The sequence below is a fragment of the Protobothrops mucrosquamatus genome, unplaced genomic scaffold (genome assembly GCF_001527695.2).
Source record: "Protobothrops mucrosquamatus isolate PMUCROS unplaced genomic scaffold, P.Mucros_1.0 scaffold2696, whole genome shotgun sequence".
In the NCBI taxonomy this organism is placed as follows: Eukaryota; Metazoa; Chordata; class Lepidosauria; order Squamata; family Viperidae; genus Protobothrops; species Protobothrops mucrosquamatus.
The window spans coordinates 73,417-92,520 of record NW_015388742.1 but is presented as its reverse complement, the minus strand read 5'-3'; the positions used below and the strand labels follow the sequence as shown (position 1 = coordinate 92,520).

General features: G+C 51.6%; 1 protein-coding gene across 1 annotated transcript in view; it reads left to right on the top strand.

Moving 5' to 3' along the window:
* Positions 1 to 737: 737 nt before the first annotated feature.
* SEC16A (SEC16 homolog A, endoplasmic reticulum export factor) overlaps positions 738 to 19,104 on the top strand; it is a 56,554-nt gene continuing 38,187 nt past the window's right edge. The window contains exons 1-7 of the mRNA XM_015825580.1: positions 738 to 4,265; positions 5,250 to 5,398; positions 8,653 to 8,741; positions 9,404 to 9,524; positions 14,129 to 14,318; positions 15,532 to 15,700; positions 16,285 to 16,427. Coding sequence (XP_015681066.1) covers positions 738 to 4,265; positions 5,250 to 5,398; positions 8,653 to 8,741; positions 9,404 to 9,524; positions 14,129 to 14,318; positions 15,532 to 15,700; positions 16,285 to 16,427 — 4,389 coding nt within the window. The remainder of the gene's footprint in view (positions 4,266 to 5,249; positions 5,399 to 8,652; positions 8,742 to 9,403; positions 9,525 to 14,128; positions 14,319 to 15,531; positions 15,701 to 16,284; positions 16,428 to 19,104) is intronic.

Genomic DNA, 19,104 nt, shown 5'->3' with positions numbered 1-19,104 from the left:
GGGAGATGCTGGAACAGCCGGAACTCCGAGGATCGGTTGTAACCACCGTTGGTTTAGTGCAGTGATGGTGAACCTTTTAGAGACCGAGTGCCCAAACCGCAACCCAAAACCCACTTATTTATCCCAAAGTGCCAGGGCCGCATCAGCATTGTGGTGCCTTCGGGGTTGGGGGGTGGGCGTGGCCCACTGGGTGGGCGTGGCAGAATTGGGGGAGATCCAGGGAGTCTCTGGTGGGTGGGGCAGTGGGCAGGAGGCTCGTCCTGCGGGGTGAGGCAGGGGGTAGGGCGGGGGGTGCCATTGCTGCGAGGCGAGGCGGGGGTGGCTGCTGCCTGACACCATCAGCCCCCGCACACAGAGGCCAGCAAGCGCATGGGGGGCGTGCTCTACCACCTCTACTTGAGCTTGCTAGCCAGCTGCTTCGCCTCCTTTGTGCTGGGTGGGGCTGCCACTCCGGGCGCCAGCGGTGACCTAATGGACATGCGCAAGCTGACGGCGGTGGAGGCAGGTGTGCCCACAGAGAGGGCTCTGAGTGCCGCCTCTGGCACGCGTGGCTTAGGTTCGCCACCACTGGTTTAGTGCTGAGGTGTTCGCTGAGCGAGCGGTTATATATAGAGGACTACCACTAATTCCACTTTTTTCTGTCTTCCTCCCTCCAGCTTGTGCCTATGAAGGCAAGCCAGCTCTGCTGCATCTGCTGTTTCTCTTCAGGTGGCAAGTGACGTGGCTCCACTTTTATCATGCAGCCCCCTCCTCAGACAGCCCCCCCAGGGGTCGGAGGCCCCCCTCCTCTTGCTCCCTCCTGGAACATGCATTGGCGAAATGGCCCCTACGGCAGGCGGGTCAACGCTCCCACCTCTGCCGCAGGAGCGGCAGCGGCTGGACCTGTGCAACCTGTGACAGACCCCTTTGCCTTTGGCAAACAAGGCCCCCGGGGCTCCCCACTGAGCAGCGCCCCCCAAGGAGACCCAGCACCTGCCAGAGGCTCTTCTTCATCGGCTTTCCCTCCACCGGCTGCTCCCCTTCACCTGTCCTCTGGGAACCTTCCTCACGCGCCGACTCCACCGTTAACATCTGTCTCAGCCTCCCAGTCAGGGGCCGGCAGCTCACTTCCCGCGTCCACAGCCTCCATGTCGACCTTCCCCAAAGGGGTAACCAACAGCAGCACCGAAATGCATCAAAGCGCAGAGCATGGCCCACCACGCCACACGGTGGAGCAGCCTCAGCCCATGAGGATTGCCCCTGAAAATCCTCTTTCGGCTTCCGTCCCGGGCAGGCTGTCGGGTGGGCCTGATGTGAGTAGGAATCCAGGCAACCCCGGTGCAGTCCCATCACCATTGCCGGCCTTCTCCCTCCTCCAGCAGGCGGTGCCTCAGTGGATGCCTCCCCAAAGTTCTTCTTATTTGCCTTACCCAGAGCCCCTGTCCCGAAATGCCTTTGGGAGTGCTGCGCATTCCAGCCTCTCTGTTTCCCATCCGGGCCCCCAGCTGGATCGCCACCCAACTCCCCCTCAGCAGCCTGGGCTCCCCGGCGTCCCCCAGGCGCCCTTCATGCTTGCCGAGGCCTCCGGTGTGACTCTGCCCCCCAGTAGCGCTTGGCAGGGCCCCCGGGGCACCAACGCTTGGGCCGGCCAGCTCCCCCAAGAACACTTTTACTTGCAGCCCCTGGAAGCGACTTATCCTTCGGGCCACCCGACCTCTCAGGAAAACATCGGCCACGCCCAGGGGGTCTCTGAGGCAGGGAGTCGGCCGTGCCCGGATGAGGCAGATTCAGGGACGATCTCCATGTTCTTCAAGGGGGACGAGGCTGAGAACGAGGAGATCCTTTCCTTGGAGAACAGCGGCCACGCTGCCCGAGCGGACGCGGATGCCTTCCACCAGACGATGGGCCACACGTATTACCAGCCTTTGCACGACCACCAAGGGCCACCAGCTCATTTTCCGCCAGCCCAGGTGAATGCAGCTATGGCGGCGGAGGCAGCCCCCAAGGAGGCGGACGCCCAGCGTTTCCCTAGAGTGGCAGTCGTTCAGCAGGCCAGCGAGAAGGCGCCCTTCCTTGGAGAGGATAGAGCCAGCCTCGTTCAGCAAGCGGGAAGCTGCTCGGCCAGCGGGCTGTACGAAAGTGTGGAAAACCAGGAGTGCGTTCAGAACCAGGAAGTCTTGCCGAGGGAGCCTCCGTCGCAGAGCTGTTCCTCCCCGGCGGCAGCCTCGGATTCCAGCCGGTACGCCTCTCTGGCCCCGCTGCTCCCCAAGAACCAGGCCGGGGGGAGCCATCTGGAAGGAGGACCCAACCTGGAGGCCCCCAGCGGGTTCCCACGGCCCGTCCGGCCCGACAGCGTCTCTTCTAACTACAGCAACTTGAGCCCCAGGAGCGCGGCTGGCCTTGCCCGGCCTCAAGAGCTGGGCACGTTCATTCAGCAGGAGAGCGGGAAGCCCGAGCAGGAGGCCTCCCGCTGCTTTTTTAAGCAGATTGACTCCTCTCCGCTAGGAGCAGCAGAAGTGAGGGCGCAGGAGCCTGGCAAGAATTACCACAGCCCCCCCTCCCAGGCGCCGACGCCTAGCCCCCCCAAGCCCATGGGAGTGTTTCAGACCAGTGTCAACAGCTGCTTTGAGCCAGTGAGGTCCCACAGCCTGGGCATGAAGCCCCCCGAAACCGATCAGGCAAAGGTGGTGGCCGAGCTGAGAGAGGACCGTCCCAGCCACAGGGCTGCCCAGAGAAGCGCTGCGGTTTCCGTGGCCTCCCCGGGGAATCTGGAGCAGCCTCCCGACAATCTGGAAACCCTCTTCCTGCCCCCCGCCCACTCCGTGCCCCTCTCCCTTGGGGGCAGGAGTGGAAGCCCCCGGCAGCCTGCCAGTGGGGCCGGGGTGGAGAAGAGAGCCACCACCAGAGCTCAGGGACTGGGAAAGAAGTGCGAGAGTCCAGCCACCACCCTCTGGGCGCACAACGAACTGCCCAGTTTCGGGGGCAACGTGCTCCTTGCCCCTGCCGCCCCTGCGGTGTACGTCCCGGCTAAGCCATCCCCGCGGGTGGTTCAGCCCCCGGAGGGAGCGTTGCCGAGCAAGCCGGGGTCCCGCGCCGGAAGCCTCCCCTCTGAGAATTTGGAAAACCCTCCCCAGCTGGGGGACGACGAGGCCGTTTGCTCTCAGGGGAGTCTGGGTTACGCCAGCCTCCTTTCCTCCCCCCCGACGGAGGCGCTTCAGAACCAGCCGGTCCTGCTTGCCCCGCCGAGTCAGATTGGCGGCTTGGCCCCGCCCGCCGGTTCCTCTCTTGCCCTTCAGCTGGGCCAGCCTGAAAAGAAGCCCTCGGCCAAGGCCCCGGGCACGAACGGGGGCCCCCTGCTTGGGAAGAACAGCGGCTGCACGGAGAGCCTGGCTGGTGGCCCAGTTCACTCAAACGCTAGTTTCTTCCACAGCCCACTTGGCACAGCCGAAACGGCTGCCCCCAAACCGCTGGTTCAGTCTGCCCCCCTTAACTTAGCTAGGGAAGGCCCCCAGCCCCCCGCCACAGAAGGGCTGCCTTCAGAGAGTGCTGGCCAGCCGGCTGCCAGTCTTCCTGTCTCCCACGCCGCTGGCCTGGCTCCACTCGGGGGGCCCAGCAGTAGCCTGCCTGGCTGGCCTCAGAACGCCTCCAATTGCCCAGAGCTTTCCAGAGCGCTGGATCTGGCTGGAGCAAAGCCTCAAGAGCAGAGCAGGGCCGGGGCTGGCCCTCAAGGGTTCGGCCAGCCACTTTGGGGCAGCCAGGGCTTTCCTCTGGCGGCCGGACCGGCTGGCCCTGGCGAGGCCCAAGCTCGAGGCCTGCAGCAGTTCTACCAGCAGGTCACCAAGCAGTCGGGGCCCATGGTGCCCTCGGAGCGAGGCATACCTTTGGGGCAGGGCCCAGCAGCTCCTCAGCACCCTTCCCTTTCCCCCAACCTCCAGACGCCTCTGGGGAACCCTCATGCTCGGGGGCCGAGTCCCAGGCCTTGCTCCGGCGCTCTCTTGGAAGGCAGTTCAGCCCCGCCCCTGCCCAGCCATCCTCAGGCCAGCACCGACTTCAGGCAGGATCCCCGCCTCCCCCCCGGCGTTGGGCCTTCTCCTGGATCAACGGCCACAAGCGTCCCCCCACCTGCTCGCCCCCCCTCGCGCCACGAGGAGCAGTACCCTCCTTCGCAGAACCCCCAGAATGCCTACGGCCTGCCCCCCAACTCCTCCTACTACTACTACCGGCAGCCATATGACGGCTACTCCTACCCCCCAGTGGATCCGAGGGCTGCTCACCTCAACTACCAGGTAGAGTGAAACGTGCTCCGGTCCTCTTCAGCCACCCTCAGGGGGACCCCCTGGGCCGGGACTTGAAGGGAGATCCTGGGTGGGGCGGACTCAGGTTTAAGACGTTCTGCCCACGTTCACATTTAGGGGGGTTTCATCAGTACCTGGAGCAATTGTAGGGGCCATTTTTCAGACTAGAGATTTCTGCTGAAGGGCAGAGTTGTTGGCCAGGGGGGAGAAGGAGGAGGAGGAGATTTTGTCTTCCAAGGCCGCCTGTAAGGACCCACCCCACTTTGCATCTTAAGAAGACAGAACTCTTGGAATATCTCTTCCAACAGGCATCTTTATTAAGAGAAGATGGTTGCAGGTGTTCTAGACAGGATCTGAGGGGCCAACCCCTACAATTCAAGGTTTTAAGTGTTCCCAAGCAGCCCCCACCCCACCGTCCTTCCAGCGACAATCCCAGGCGTCACATTTCCACCCCTTTTTCCTCACGGCCGCAGAAGGGAGACTTCAGAGAGTAGTAGATGAAAGGCGATGGCCATATTGTTATGGTCAGTCCTCTTGGTGAGATCCACATTCAGTCCCTTTGAAGTTGTAACGAAGGAAGTGAGAGCCATAAAACCCCTTTGCTCATCCCCCTTCCCCTTCGTAGTATGACAGAATCCAGAGAGGGCAGAAATGGGGTTTTCCATAGTCGATAACTAGAAATGAAATATAATTGGATTCTGACACCGCCTTTGATATGGCGGAAGGTGGTAATCCAAGCCCCCAAACCCCCAAGAACCTCATTCCCAGCTGCCTTTGAGCCTGAAAGGCTTGTTTGAAGGGCTCCGAAATCACACTGGCCTTTTGGTGGCAGGGTTACAACCGGCTTGTGTTCATTTAATTTCTACCTGGAAATTTGGCCTTTGCTTTGTGTTCTTTTTTGATGCTTCTGAAACCCAGGAAAGGAGCATACCCCAAAGTTCGGCTCGCCTCTTGACTTGCTCCAAAGTAACGTAAACCTTTTTGTCTCTCTCGGAGGATGCTTACGGCCAGTACAGCGCGTCCTACACCCAGTACGACCAGGCGGCTGCCTATCGAGACTGGTACTCTGAACCTGAGCGCCCCAGTTCGAGAGCCAGCCACACTTCGGAGAGGCCGCGCTCACGGTAAGCGGCGTCGGCGTCTGAAAAGGCATTTTGCAAAAGAGGCAGAGGAAGCAGGAGCGCAGATGTAAACGCTTTTATTTGGCCCACTTTGGGAAGTGCAAGTCCCTTTTCAAGCGTGTCAGTTAATCCCAGTCATTCCCGGAAAAGCCCTTGAAAAGGGAACGTGATTTCTGAAAGCTGGGCCAATGAAAGCATTTTTACTGGCCTGTGAGATTTTCTTCTAGGTCACATTGGTGTCTGCCCCTCTCTCTTTCATCAAAGACATTTTATTGACTTTCTGGTAGGTCTGCTTCAATGTTCTGTGCCTGACCCACGCAGACTGCAGTAATATGGCCCAAGGGCCTATTCTCCTTGAACCCAGTGGAGTATTTGCCGTTCTCCTTCACTGGTGGAATTCCTTGTGAAATTGGACACTTTCAAAGACTAAGAAAAGGAGGCTGGGTGCTTAAGTAGGCTGGTCTTTCTCCTTTGGGTTGACATTTTGGTCACCACTAGTTGAGGAACTTACTACTGTTATTAATATAGAACAGTGGTGGCGAACCTGTGGCACGCATGCCAGAGGCGGCACTCGGAGCCCTCTCTGTGGGCACACGCACCGTTGCCCCAGCCCCAGCCCCACCTCCTCCCATGGCCCACTCCTCACCAGCAGCCCCCCCCAGAGGAGAGTCGCCCCGGGCGCGGCCCACGTGAAGCAGCGCAGCCAAGGACATGGTAGCCGGACAGCGGGGACAAGACTCCACCCTTGTGCCCCGTCACGCGCAGATGATGCTGCGGGGCACGGGCAGAGGGTGTGGCCCCCATGGCGCTGCTGGGTTGCCTGGGTGATCTGTGGCGGGCCGTGGAGGTGGGTAGCCCAGCGGACAAAACGGAGCAGGGACAGGGATGGGGGGGCGGTTTTGGGGCACTCGGTCTCTAAAAGGTTCGCCATCACTGATATAGAATATAGAATTCTTTATTGGCCAAGCAAAGAATTTGTCTCCGGTGCATAAGCTCTCAGTGTACATAAAAGCAATAAGCGATAAATCAGAGTCATCGTAAAAATACATCCATCATAAAGACACAACCCTTAGTGATAGTCATAGGATACTAAATAAGCAATCAACATGAATCATACTAGGATAGTAAATAAAACAATATATAAATCATAATATACAAGCAACAAAGCTATAGTCATAAGAAGATGGGGAATAGGAAGGATGAGAAGAATAGCAATACAGCCTCCCTAAATAGTTTGACAGTGTTGTGGGAATTAGTTGTTTAGCAGAGTGACGGCATGGGGGGAGGGGGGGGAAGACTGTCCTTGTGTCTAGTCGTTCTGGTGTGCAGTGCCCTATAGTGTCGTTTTGAGGGTAGAAGTGGAAACAGTTTATGTCCAGGATGTGAGGGGTCTGTAGATATTTTCACAGCCCTTTTTTTGGCTCGTGCAGTATACAGGTCCTCAAAACCTGGCAAAAATAAAGTAAATCACGGTCACATGTCCCTGGAACGTTGCAAATGGCCATAAATGCAGTCCGGTTGCCGAGCGCCCAAAATGCGGTCACGTGAGCAAGGAAGGGGCAGCCATCAGCAACTTCGGAACCAGGTTGTAAATACCTTTTGGGGAGGGTCACCATAACTTGAAATGGCCCCAAGGCAACTGGTTTCCAAGTCGAGAACTTACCAGTACGGGTGCCAAGATCTGAATTCCCCTCCCCGAGCACATAATATTCAGTCATAATTCCCTCCTCTAATTTGCAGTCATAAATCACGTTCTCCAATCAGTTTGAAGGGCAAAGTAGCCTGTGGGTTTCCTATCTTAACTAATCCCCACACACATTCTTTCTCCTCCCCTCCCAGCATCATCTAAGTCAGTGATGGCGAACCTTTTAGAGACCGAGTGCCCCAAACCGCAACCCAAAACCCACTTATTTATCGCAAAGTGCCAGGGCCGCATCAGCATTGTGGTGCCCTCGGGGTTGGGGGTGGGCGTGGCCCACTGGGTGAGCGTGGCAGGATTGGGGGAGATCCTGGGGGTCTCTGGTGGGTGGGGCAGTGGGCAGGAGGCTCGTCCTGCAGGGTAAGGTAGGGGGTAGGGCGGGGGTGCCATTGCTGCGAGGCGAGGCGGGGGCGACTGCTGCCTGACACCATCAGCCCCACACACAGAGGCCAGCGAGCGCATGGGGGGCGTGCTCTACCACCTCTACTTGAGCTTGCTAGCCAGGTGCTTCATCTCCTTTGTGCTGGGTGGGGCTGCCACTCCGGGCTCCAGCAGTGGCATAATGGACCTGCGCGAGCTGGCGGCAGTGGTGGCAGGTATGCCCACAGAGAGGGCTCTGAGTGCCGCCTTTGGCACGCGTGCCATAGGTTCGCCATCACTGATCTAAGTTAACTCTGAAAAAGTACCACACCGCTTATACGGAGAGTGGCTGCCTCTTCATATTTTGTCAAAGCAAGAACATCCAATGTTAGCAGCGTTGACAACGGGGTACCTAAAAATTAGCCCTGTAGAGCAGAAGATCCAGAAATATGTTGATTCATATTTGATCGATTGCATTTATATCCTGTGCTTATGGGGGTTCTCAGTCGCCCAGATCATGGTTGTCTCAAAAGATGCTTGTCAAGTGTCTGAGTAACGAAACACTTAAAAGGACTTTCAGGCATGTTTTCTCCTAAAAGCATTTATTAATGTTAAAGCCACATCAGCACAGCATGGAGGAATGCTTAGAACTGCTTCTCTTCCGTTATGCATAACATTCCAAACATTTTCCACTCCCTTATTGTAGGGTCATGGTTCACATCTTCCAATCAACTTGGAAGATGTGATTTACTTCCTGTTTCTTTCTCCCGGGCTATCCTTATGCTCCTCCCTCTTTCCTAGTTGCTGGTTTAAGTATATATATACCAGACAGTTCTGCACATTGTCAAAGCAAGAATATACAGTATTTGCAGCGTTGACAGTGCTTTTCCAAAAGGCGATTAGACTTTCCTTTCCAGAATCGGTCACCTTCCACTTCCAGTTTTGTTCCTGAGGAAGAACTGTAAAAAATAGATAGGACTCACATAAACATCCTGATCTCCAGAAAAAAAAAAAAAAACAGAAGTGGGGGTGAGGGGGGAGGAATCTGGCTTTTCTCAAGAAACAACAAGCTGATGTGTTTCAACTGTAAGAAACCCCCGTGTTTACTTTGCAGCAGCGCTTCACGTGTGTTGCTAGCCTTGGGACTTACGAACTTCAATCTTCATCTTTTATTTTCTCCCCCCCCCTCCCTCCCCAGACAAGATTATCCCGATGACTATTACACCACCAAAAGCGGATGGAACGGCTACTATGGAGACTATTACTCAAATCTGTATGATAACGGAGGTAAGGATATGCTCCAACATCAAAATATGCCAGTTTTAATATACGAACTCCCTTAGCAGAACCCAGATTTTTATCTCTTTCATCTCTGTAGAGGCTATTTAAAGACATTAAAAGTTTGAGCAAGCTGCAAGTAGCCCTTGACTTATAGCAACAATCGGGGACCGCATTTTGGGCATTACGTTGTTACAGTCTTACGTTGAGGCACCCGTGCGACCAGATCTGATTTTATGACATTTTTTGCACTGAACGCTATAGTTGTATGAGTCCATTCTTCCAAACTGATGTTTTTTTAATAGAAATCAGCAACAACAAAAAAACAACCATTGCAGATTGCTCCTGACTGTGGGAAACTGCAACCGGCCATAAAACCAAGTCCATTGCCAAACTCCCCAATGTGGGCACGACATTTTACAATTGCCAGACGAAATTTCAAACAGTCGTTAAGCGACGAGTCGTAAGTTGAAAACTGCCTATGTTTCAGGGACAGAGGCCACTTGCATTCACACGTAAAAGGATGCCGGTTAATTCCTGGCTATTCCTGATCTACATCCTGCCCACCGAGAGGAGACACAGGCTGTTTTTCCCTTTTTGAACCAGCTGCATTTCAAAGCAGTAAATGTAGAGCCTCCATGGCCACTGAGTGTCCCACTCTTCTGTTTCAGATCGTTACCCTTCAAACTATGACGCCAGGTTCCGAGATCCTCGGTTTTATGACCAGAGGTATTGGTACAACACGGATCACAACCTTTACCCAAAGAAGGAACCCTCTCAGCGTGGAAGCAGGTTTGTGAATATTTGATACCTCTGGGCTCCAAATGGATTTTGGGAATGGTGACCTTCTGGGCCATTTTGGGGGGGGGGGACTGTGTGAGCAGAGTGACGCAAACAGCATGAAAGACAGTTGGGACTGCTTGAAATGGTGTTCTTCCAAGAAGGTTTAGTTCTTAAGCATGACTTTGCACCGAGGTCCTGGGGTCTGCTTCACACAGAGAGTGTAAAATGAAGCCTCAAGACTGTTTTAACTTTGCGGGGCCTACGGCCTACTTTACAGCTTGTCAAGATCAGCCCCCTTGTGCGTTTGAGTTGGAAACTTTTGATCCAAGGAAGTGCTTGGATCAAAAGAGATTTGCCATGGGAGGCCAATAAAAAAAAACCCATTTTTTATTGACTAGAACAGAACAGAATAGAATCCTAGGACTGGAAGAGACCTTGGAGTTCTTCTAATTCCCAACCCCTTGCCCATGACAGGAGACCTCATATTTTGTCTTTTCTTGAAAACCTCCAGCAATGGTGCACCCACAGCTTAGGGTTAAGGTTAGGGAAGGCAAGCTTTTTAACGAGCTTCCATCCATAGTTTCTTACCCCACCCTCAGAAAATTTGGAGGGTAGTGTAAGTCCCTCCTCTGTTTCTCGTACGATTTATCTTCCATACCCCTTGTCATCTTAGTTGCTCTTTTCTGCACTATTTCTAGGGTCTCGGCAACTTTTTTATATTGTGATGAACAGATCTGGATGCCGTATTCCAAGTGTTTAGTATGAAGTGGTACTATCGGTTCATGTGATCTTGATGTATCAATGCAGGCCAAGTCCGCATTGGGGTTTTGTTTTTTTTTTGTCAGATGCAGCACACTGCTGCCTCATACTTGAATGGTTGTCTGGTAGGACCCCAAGACATCTTGCACAAAATAAGATAAGATAAGATAAGATAAGATAAGATAAGATAAGATAAGATAAGATAACCCAGTGATGGCGAACCTTTTAGGGACCGAGTGCCCAAACTGCAACCCAAAACCCACTTATGCGTCATCGGGTGCCGGGTGGGTGTGGCCCATTGGGTGGGCATGGCCCATTGGGCGTGGCTGCAGTAGTAATGGCAGACTGGGTGGGACTAAAAAGTTCAATCAATTCCAACTTTGCAACATCTTTTTTTTCCCCCCGTGAGAAGTTGAAATTGATTGATTGATTGAACCTTTTTTTTTTTGCACAGGGTGGCGGAAGCCTAAAGCGAAAAGGTTTTATAAAACCCAGCTGAAGGCCTAGGACTGGGGCAAACGGCGCGTGTGCCCACAGAGAGGGCTCTGAGTGCCGCCTCTGGCACCCGTGCCATAGGTTCGCCACCACGGAGATAACCTTTGTCATTTTTTTTACTGTGGGCACAACGGCACACATCAAAAATGAAATTTAGTTGCCCGCTCTCAAAGTGAAACACATACATGACGCACACCTAAACATACTATGAACAACATATGTATAGACCCACACCCCTACATATACGTAGCAAATAAATATTAAATACTGTCCATCTTGAATATATAACGGAAGGAGGAAGCTTGAGAGTTCGCAAGGTTAATAATGCTGTATGGAATGAAACTCTGGCTGAATCGGGATGTTCTGCTACGGATACCACGAGACCATCTGTTCTACACCTAGGCATTTGGTTTTTTTCCTGCCTAGGTGTAGGACCTAACTTTTCTCACCACTGAATTTCATTTTGTTAGATAGGGCCAGGTCTGTCAAGATCCATCTGAATATTGAGCCTATGTTCTGGGGCAGTGGTGGCGAACCTATGGCACGCGTGCCAGAGGCAGCACTCAGAGCCCTCTCTGTTGGCACGCGTGCCACCGCCACCAGCAGCAGGTCCATCAGGCCGCCACCTGGACCAGGAGCCTTGCCCAGCACAAGGAAGGCGAAGCAGCCGACTAGCAAGCTCGAGTAGAGGTGGTAGAGCTGAGGTCACCAACCATTGTCGATTGGTGGACTGGAAGAAAAGGGAGGGGGAAGCATTTTACATGCGTGCATGCACGCACGGGGCCGCGAGCACGCATGCGCTGCAAATGGGGTGGGGCTAGTGCCTGCGTTATACTCACTAGCCCCGCCCCATTCTTGCGTGGTGCAGCGCCTCGTATCTGCACCCCACGGTGCAGCAGCGGCCGTTTTTGCGCCTTGCAGCACGGTGGCCCATTTTTGCGCCCCCCAGTTTTTGTGTGCCAGAGGTGGCACTCAGAGGCACCTCCCTACCACCCCCACCCCCCGAGGGTACCACAATGCTGATGCGGCCCTGGCACTTTGCGATAAATAAGTGGGTTTTGGGTTGCGGTTTGGGCACTCGGTCTCTCAAAGGTTCGCCATCACTGTTCTGGGGTATTGGCTATTCCTGCCAGCTTGGTGTCATCTGCAAATTTGGTGACTTCCCCTTCTATCCCCTTGTCTAAATCGTATACGAAGGCTGGGCCTAAGACAGAACCTTGGGGTACCCCACTGCTTACTTCCCTCCAGGTAGATGCACTTCCACTAAGGACTCCACGCTAAGGGAAAGGGGGGGGGGGGAATGAAGGAAAGGAAAAGAAAAAAAGTGATTTCTGACTTTCTATTTGGTACATTCAATTACATAGTAAAGTAAAAGTCTCAACTTTTTACTCGCAAGTACTAGCCATTTCTATAACAACAGTTATTTAGCCATCACAAACCAAAATCCAAAAATCAAAACCTTCATTTTTATTTCTTTTGAGCGGAACTCCAGTTTCCCAGTGGAAACAAAGCTAGTTACGTTCTTTTCCTTTAATTACAAGAGTCAACTTTGCAACCTCTGCCAATTCCAACCCTTTTGGAATCCATTCTTCCGTTGTGGGGATTGAGGCTTCTTTCCAGTTTTGCAGGTATAAGATTCTCCCAAAGGCAATGAAATGCCTTTGTCTGTCCACTGCAGGATGAAGGCCTCTCCCGCCTGTTTCCAACCGATAACGGTCCTGAACTTTCTTTTGGCAGTTGGGCCCGCAATATTTGCCGTTGTCGTAAATCCATCTTGTTTTAGGTCTCTTTTGTGGACGCTTTTTATCATGTGGGATCCATTCTGTGGCTGCCTTGGTCCACCAGCCCTCGGTTCTTCTTGCTAGGTTGTTATTGTTGTTAATTGCGAAGTCGTGTCCGACCCATGGCGACCCCATGGACAACGTTCCTCCAGGTCTTCCTGTTCTCTACCATCTTCTGGAGTCCCTTTAAGTTCACGCCTACTGCTTCAGTGACTCCATCCAGCCACCTCCTTCTCTGTCGTCCCCTTCTTCTATTGCCCTCAATCTTTCCCAGCATTAGGCTCTTCTCCAGTGAATCCTTCCTTCTCATTAGGTGGCCAAAGGACTTGAGTTTCAACTTCAGGATCTGGCCTTCTAAAGAGCAGTCGGGATTGATCTCTTCTAGGACTGACCAGTTTGATCGCCTTGCAGTCCAGGGGACTCGCAGGAGTCTTCTCCAGCACCAGAGTTCAAAGGCCTCCATTCTTTGGTGCTCAGCCTTTCTTATGGTCCAACTTTCACAGCCATACGTTGCAACTGGGAAAACCATGGCCTTGGCTATACGCACTTTTGTTGGCATGGTGATGTCTCTGCTTTTTAGTATGCTGTCTGGATTTGCCATAGCTTTCCTCCCCAGGAGCAAGCATCTTCTAATTTCTTGGCTGCAGTCCCCATCTGAGGTGATCTTGGAGCCCAGGAAGATAAAATCTGTCACTACCTCCATTTCTTCCCCATCTCTTTGCCAGGAATTGAGAGGNACTTTTGTTTCTTCTCTAGTCCATGTGCAGGTCTTTCTCTCTTGTCTTGTAGTGTTGAGCATGTATGTTTCCATAGCTCTTTGTGCCACTTGTATACATATGTACATTTTCGAATTTCTTTTTTGTTGACAAAGAGTTAAAGGGGAGACTAGAATAGCTATTTCAATCTTATTAGCTCTCATCAGCTAGGCATACCCTTTATAGGATTTGAACCTGGGCAGCCTGCATATTAGGCAGTTGTATTAACATATGTACACACACACATACTCACACAGATATATATATATACATTATGTACCTTCAAAATTTTGTGGCTGACAAAGCGTTAGTGGGAGACTAGTATAGCTATTTCAAGCTCTTTAGCTCTCGTCAGCTAGTCATACCCCTCTGGGATTCGAACCTGGGCAGCTTGCATGTTAGGCAGCTGTTGTCATATGTCTGATTAACGAAACACTAAAAAGGACTTTCAGGCATATTTTCTCCTAAAAGCATTTATTAATGTTACAGATACGTCAGCACAATATGGAGGAATGCTTAGATCTGCTTCTCTTCCGTTACGCATAACATTCCAAACATTTCCACTCCCTTATTGTAGGGTCATGGTTCACATCTTCCAGTCAACTTGAAAGATGTGATTTACTTCCGGTTTCTTTCTCCCGGGCTATCCTTATGCTCCTCCCTCTTTCTTGGTTGCTGGTTTAACTATATAAAAACCAGACAGTTCTGCACATTGTCAAAGCAAGAACATACAGTATTTGCAGCGTTGACATCTGTATTATTACATACGTACACGAGGTGTAACTCTTGTGCTGCGGTGTTCCTTCTCTCTCGCCCCCTGCAGTCATGAGCGGTATGAAGACCACTGGCGATATGACCCTCGGTTTGTGAGCAGCTTTGATGAGGACCTGGAGCCGCGCAGGGATCCGTACGGGGATGACAGTGACTGGCGCAGTGTCCACAGTGAGCATTCAGGACACAGCCTGCACAGCTCCCGCAGCCGCCAAAGCAGCTTCAGCTCCCGTTCCCAGCAAGTAAGGAGGCCTTGCACATTCTCCACCAGTGTCTCTCGGCCGCTTCAAGATGGGTGGACTTCAACTTCCAGAATTCCGCAGCCAAATACGACGTGGCCGACTTCCTGTGGCGTTGGCTGTGCCTAGCTGGGGCAATTTCATTCCCTCCACATCATCTTAGGTTCATGCTTCTGTTGGGGTCAAAGGTCCCAAGTTGCTTATCCCAGTCAGAAGAATCGCTTGAAGCCGCTTCACCTCGGCTGGCTTTCGTGTGCCTCAGAGGAAATTAAAGTGCGTTCAATTGCAACTGTCTCTGCCAGAGAAATACCTTTATCCGCTAGTATGTTTTGGTTTCCCTTAGTGAGAAATGGGGCCTCCCAGTTTATCTGTGACGTTGTAGAACGTTCCTTGGTTTAAGGAAATCAAGCTTTCTAAATGGCTTTGGAAGTCAAGAGTTGTTTGCAAATAGCAGAGCATCTGTCTCCCCTCCTGTGTGCTACTCTGTTTTGGTTGTCAAATACCGTTAAGACAGTTACATCAGGGGTCCCCAATCCCTGCTCCCTGGCCCGATACCGGTCTGTGGCCTGTTGGGAACTGGGCTGTGCAAGTGGTGGGCGAGTGCATGAAGCTCCATTTGCACAAACAACAAGTATACACGCAAAACCATCTCTCCCTCCCTCCCTCCCTCTCTCTCTTTCTCTCCTCTTTCTCTTTCCTCTCTTCCCCTCTCTCTCTCTTTCCTCTCTCCCCCTCTCTCTCTTTCTCTTCCCTCTCTTTTCCTCTTTCCTCTCCCCCTCTCTTTCTCTTTCTTTCTCTCTTTCCTCTCCCTCTCTCTTTCTCTCTATCTCTTTTCTCTTTCTTTCTCTTTCCTCTCTCCCCCTCTCTCTCTTTCTCTTTTCCTCTTTCCCCCTCTTTCTCTTTCTTTCTCTTTCCTCTCCCTCTCTCTCTCTCTCTCTTTCCTCTCCCTCTTTCTCTTTCCTCTCTCCCCCTCTCTTTCTCTCTCTTTCCTCTCCCCCCTCTCTCTTTCCTCTCTCTCTCTTTCCTCTCTCTCTCTCTCTCTCTCTCTCTCTTTCCTCTCCCTCTCTCCCTCTCTCTCTCCCTCCCTCCCTCCCGCCCTCCTCTCACATTCTGCCAGGAGACAGGCCGTTTTCTGGCCTTGGGGTCTGGAACAGCATCCAGACTGAGGAGGCTCCTGTTTCTTTGACCCTTACATGCCCTTCTGTCTCTCCTCCAGAGCCAGCGGTATCGAAGCAATCACGACCTGAGCGTTAACGCCTATGACGGTGACCCTCAGCCACCCTCAGTCCATGCAGACTATTCCTCTGGGGGATACTACATCAACCAGCCACCTTTGAGCAACTACGATCCCTTAGCCCAAATGTCTTGGGCAGGGGTAGAGCAAGGTATTTTTTAAAAAAAAATGCTGTAGTAGTGCTGGAGGGGTCTAGTAATTCCACCTGACTTCGTAGTTCATCTCCTAAAAGTGAATTCTCCTAATAGGAATTCTCGTTCGCCTGGGGATTTGAAGGACGTTTTGCGGAATTGAAATAAAACGGACCTTTCAGTACATCTTACAGTTGCTGAGGCCGAGAAGCACTGCTCTGGGGGTGTAGAATAGGATAGAGCTGGAGGGGGACCTTGGGAGGCCTTCTAGTCCATCCCCCTGCTCAAGCGGGAGGAAATTGTGGGGAAATTCTCCGAGAGTTCTCGTTCTGCTTGGGATTTGAAGGGAAATTCAGTTGGACGTTTTGCGGAATTGTAATAAAAATGGTTCTATCTTAGCTTCCCCCGAGAAGAAGTGAAAGCAAAACTGCAAATATGCTGGGGATCCCTACTGAGCCGGCGGTGAAGGCTGATGGTTTGGTCGCCCAGTTTTGCTTTCTCGCCCTTCCAAGGTCCTGACTTCGGGCCAACCAAACCCGCCTGGAAGTATTTCTGCCTCCTTTTTACGTACCTGTCTGCACCTCTGTTTCTTTCCCGGCTGCAGCCCCTTCCAGACCTTTGACCCCCGAGAAGTTCTCCGTGCCCCACGTGTGTGCAAAATTTGGGCCTGGGGGCCAGCTGATAAAAGTGCTCCCCAACCTTCCCTCCGAAGGGCAGCCGGCCTTGGTCGAGATGCACAGCTTGGAGGTGAGTCAGGAGAAGCAGCCAGCAGGATGGAAAGCGGCTGCCATGTGCTCAGATAAGAGTAGTAGTAGTAGTAGTAGTAGTATAATAATAATAATAAAGTTGGAAGGTACCTTGGAGGTCATCTAGTCCAACCCCCTGCCCAGGCAGGAAACCCTACACCATTTCAGACAAATGGCCGTCCAGTCTCTTCTTAAAAACTTCCAGTGTTGGAGCCTTCACCGCTTCTGGAGGCAGGTTGTTCCACTGGTTAATTGTTCCGACTGTCAGGAAGTTTCTCCTTAGTTCCAGGTTGCTTCTCTCTTTGGTTAGTTTCCATCCGTTGCTTCTTGTCCTGCCTTCAGGAGCTTTGGAGAATAGCTTGACTCCCTCTTCTTTGTGGCAGCCCCTGAGATACTGGAAGGCTGCTATCCTGTCACCCCTCGTCCTTCTGTTCATTAAACTAGACATACCCAATTCCAGTAACTGTTCCTGGTATGCTTTAGCCTCCAGTCCCCTAATCATCTTTGTTGCTCTTCTCTGCACTCTTTCCAGAGTCTCAGCATCTTTTTTACATCGTGGTGACCAAAACTGGATGCAGTATTCCAAGTGTGGCCTTACCAAGGCCTTGTAAAGTGGTATTAACACTTCACGTGATCTTTATTCTATCCCTCTGTTAATGCAGCCCAGCACTGTGTTGGCTTTTTTGGCAGCTGCAGCACACGACTGGCTCATATCTAAGTGATTGTCCACTAGGACTCTGACGTAGCCTTTGTGTTACGACCACAGTTGACTTATGTTGCTAAGTGAAACGTTTGTCGAGTGAGCTTTGCCCCATTATACGACCTTCCTTGCCACGGTTGTTCAGTGAATCACTGCAGTTGTTAAGCTAGTCAAACGGTTGTTAAGTGAATCTGGCGTCTTCCCCGTGGACTTTGCTTGTCAGACGGTCTCAAAAGCGGATCGCGTGACCCCCCATGGGACGCTGCGACCGTCATAAATGTGAGTCAGTTGCCAGGCCTCTGAATTCTGATCAGATGCTGTAACGGTCGTAACTGTGAAAAATGTTCAGCGCCATTGTAATTTTGAACAGTCACTAAATGAGCTGTTGTAGGTCGAGGTGTTGTAAGTTGTACTCATTGATCGAATTTAGGCACCGCTCGTCTCACTGAGTGATTCAGGGCAGGTGACAGGTAAAACCCATAAAACCATGTAAAAAAGATACCATTAAATTAGACTGAGAACAGGATGAGAAAGAAGGTTAAACTAAGGTTAAAGAATAATTTGAAAGGCAGAGGGAGCGTCCTCAAGGCACCAACTGCCCCAAAGCTACACGGCATTCTTTGAACCCCACATGCCCATCCAGAAGGCCTAGAAAGGGGGGGGCAATCCCACTTTTGGGGGGAGGGTGTTCCATAGGGCAGTGGCAGAGAAGAGTCTCTTCCTAGACCCCACCAGTCAAAATTCTTCAACCGACAGGATTAAACCCTCCCTGCCTGACTGGGTGGGACAGGTCAGTGTAATTGGGACAAGACGCTGCCCCACATGGACTAGCGTCTTATATGGCTCAAGATTTGTTGTTGCAAGGCAAAGGCTGCTGGATTTCACCCCAAGAGTTTCCCAGTGGATTGCACAGCCCAGAGCAAGTACTTTCAACACCAGAAGCATTGAAATGTTCTTGCTGCTAGAGTTGGTAGAGCTGTCAGATCCAAAACAAAGTGTGATTTTAGCACCTCCAGTTCTGCTCCATTGGGTAGGAGTTGCTACTTCCTTAAAGTCTGACTTTTTCCAAAAAGTCAAGACTCGTTCCTTCCCTGCTTTGGTTTTTAAATCAAACTGTTCTGAATGTGGAGAAGCAGAGTTTGAGTGCGCACGCACCCCACTTTGGAAACGCTTGCAGCACATAAGGCTCCTCAAAGGCTTAGCAAGCAGCCCATTTGGCAGATCCCTGGTTTGCAGAACATTTGCACACTCCTAAAATGAAATTATTCTTGCAGAACAGGGAATACGCTGGCCCCGTGCGGTAGACCAGGAGATTAACTCCACAGAAAGGCTAAATCTGTTTTCATTGAGTTTGACTGCAAGAGCCAAATCCCTGCCCTCTGATTGTGCTGGAACATCCCGTGCCTTTTTGTTAGAGAATTTTAATTTCTCTGTTGGTAAAAAATAAATCAGAAGCTCTCACAGTTGACTGCATTTAGCTGATTCAAATAAACTCTTTATATTCATATAAAAATATTTACAATACCATATATTCTTCTTAGCATAAATGAAGACTTCTTACAGCAGAGACAGACCTGAGACCTGAAACCCAGCTTCTAACTCAATAACCTTTTTGCACAGACTCAGTAGCACTTTCTTCACATTGGCTGACTGAGTTACCACATGACTCTTCCTGCTCATGAATATTCCAACACTCCTCCTTTCATGACAGGAAGAGACATCAGACCTATTGACTTAATACATTTTCCATAGTGAATACCACCCAATGGTTTAGTCATTATGTCTGCCAAATTATCCTCAGAAGAACAATGATGTAAACTAATCAATTTTCCTTTTACAGCTTCCCTGACATTACAATACTTAATGTCTACATGTTTACTTCTGTTCTTCACCCTATCACCAGTTGCCATTTTTATACAGGCAGCATTGTCTTCAAATACCTTTACAGATTCTTTTACATTAATATTTAAATCTTGCA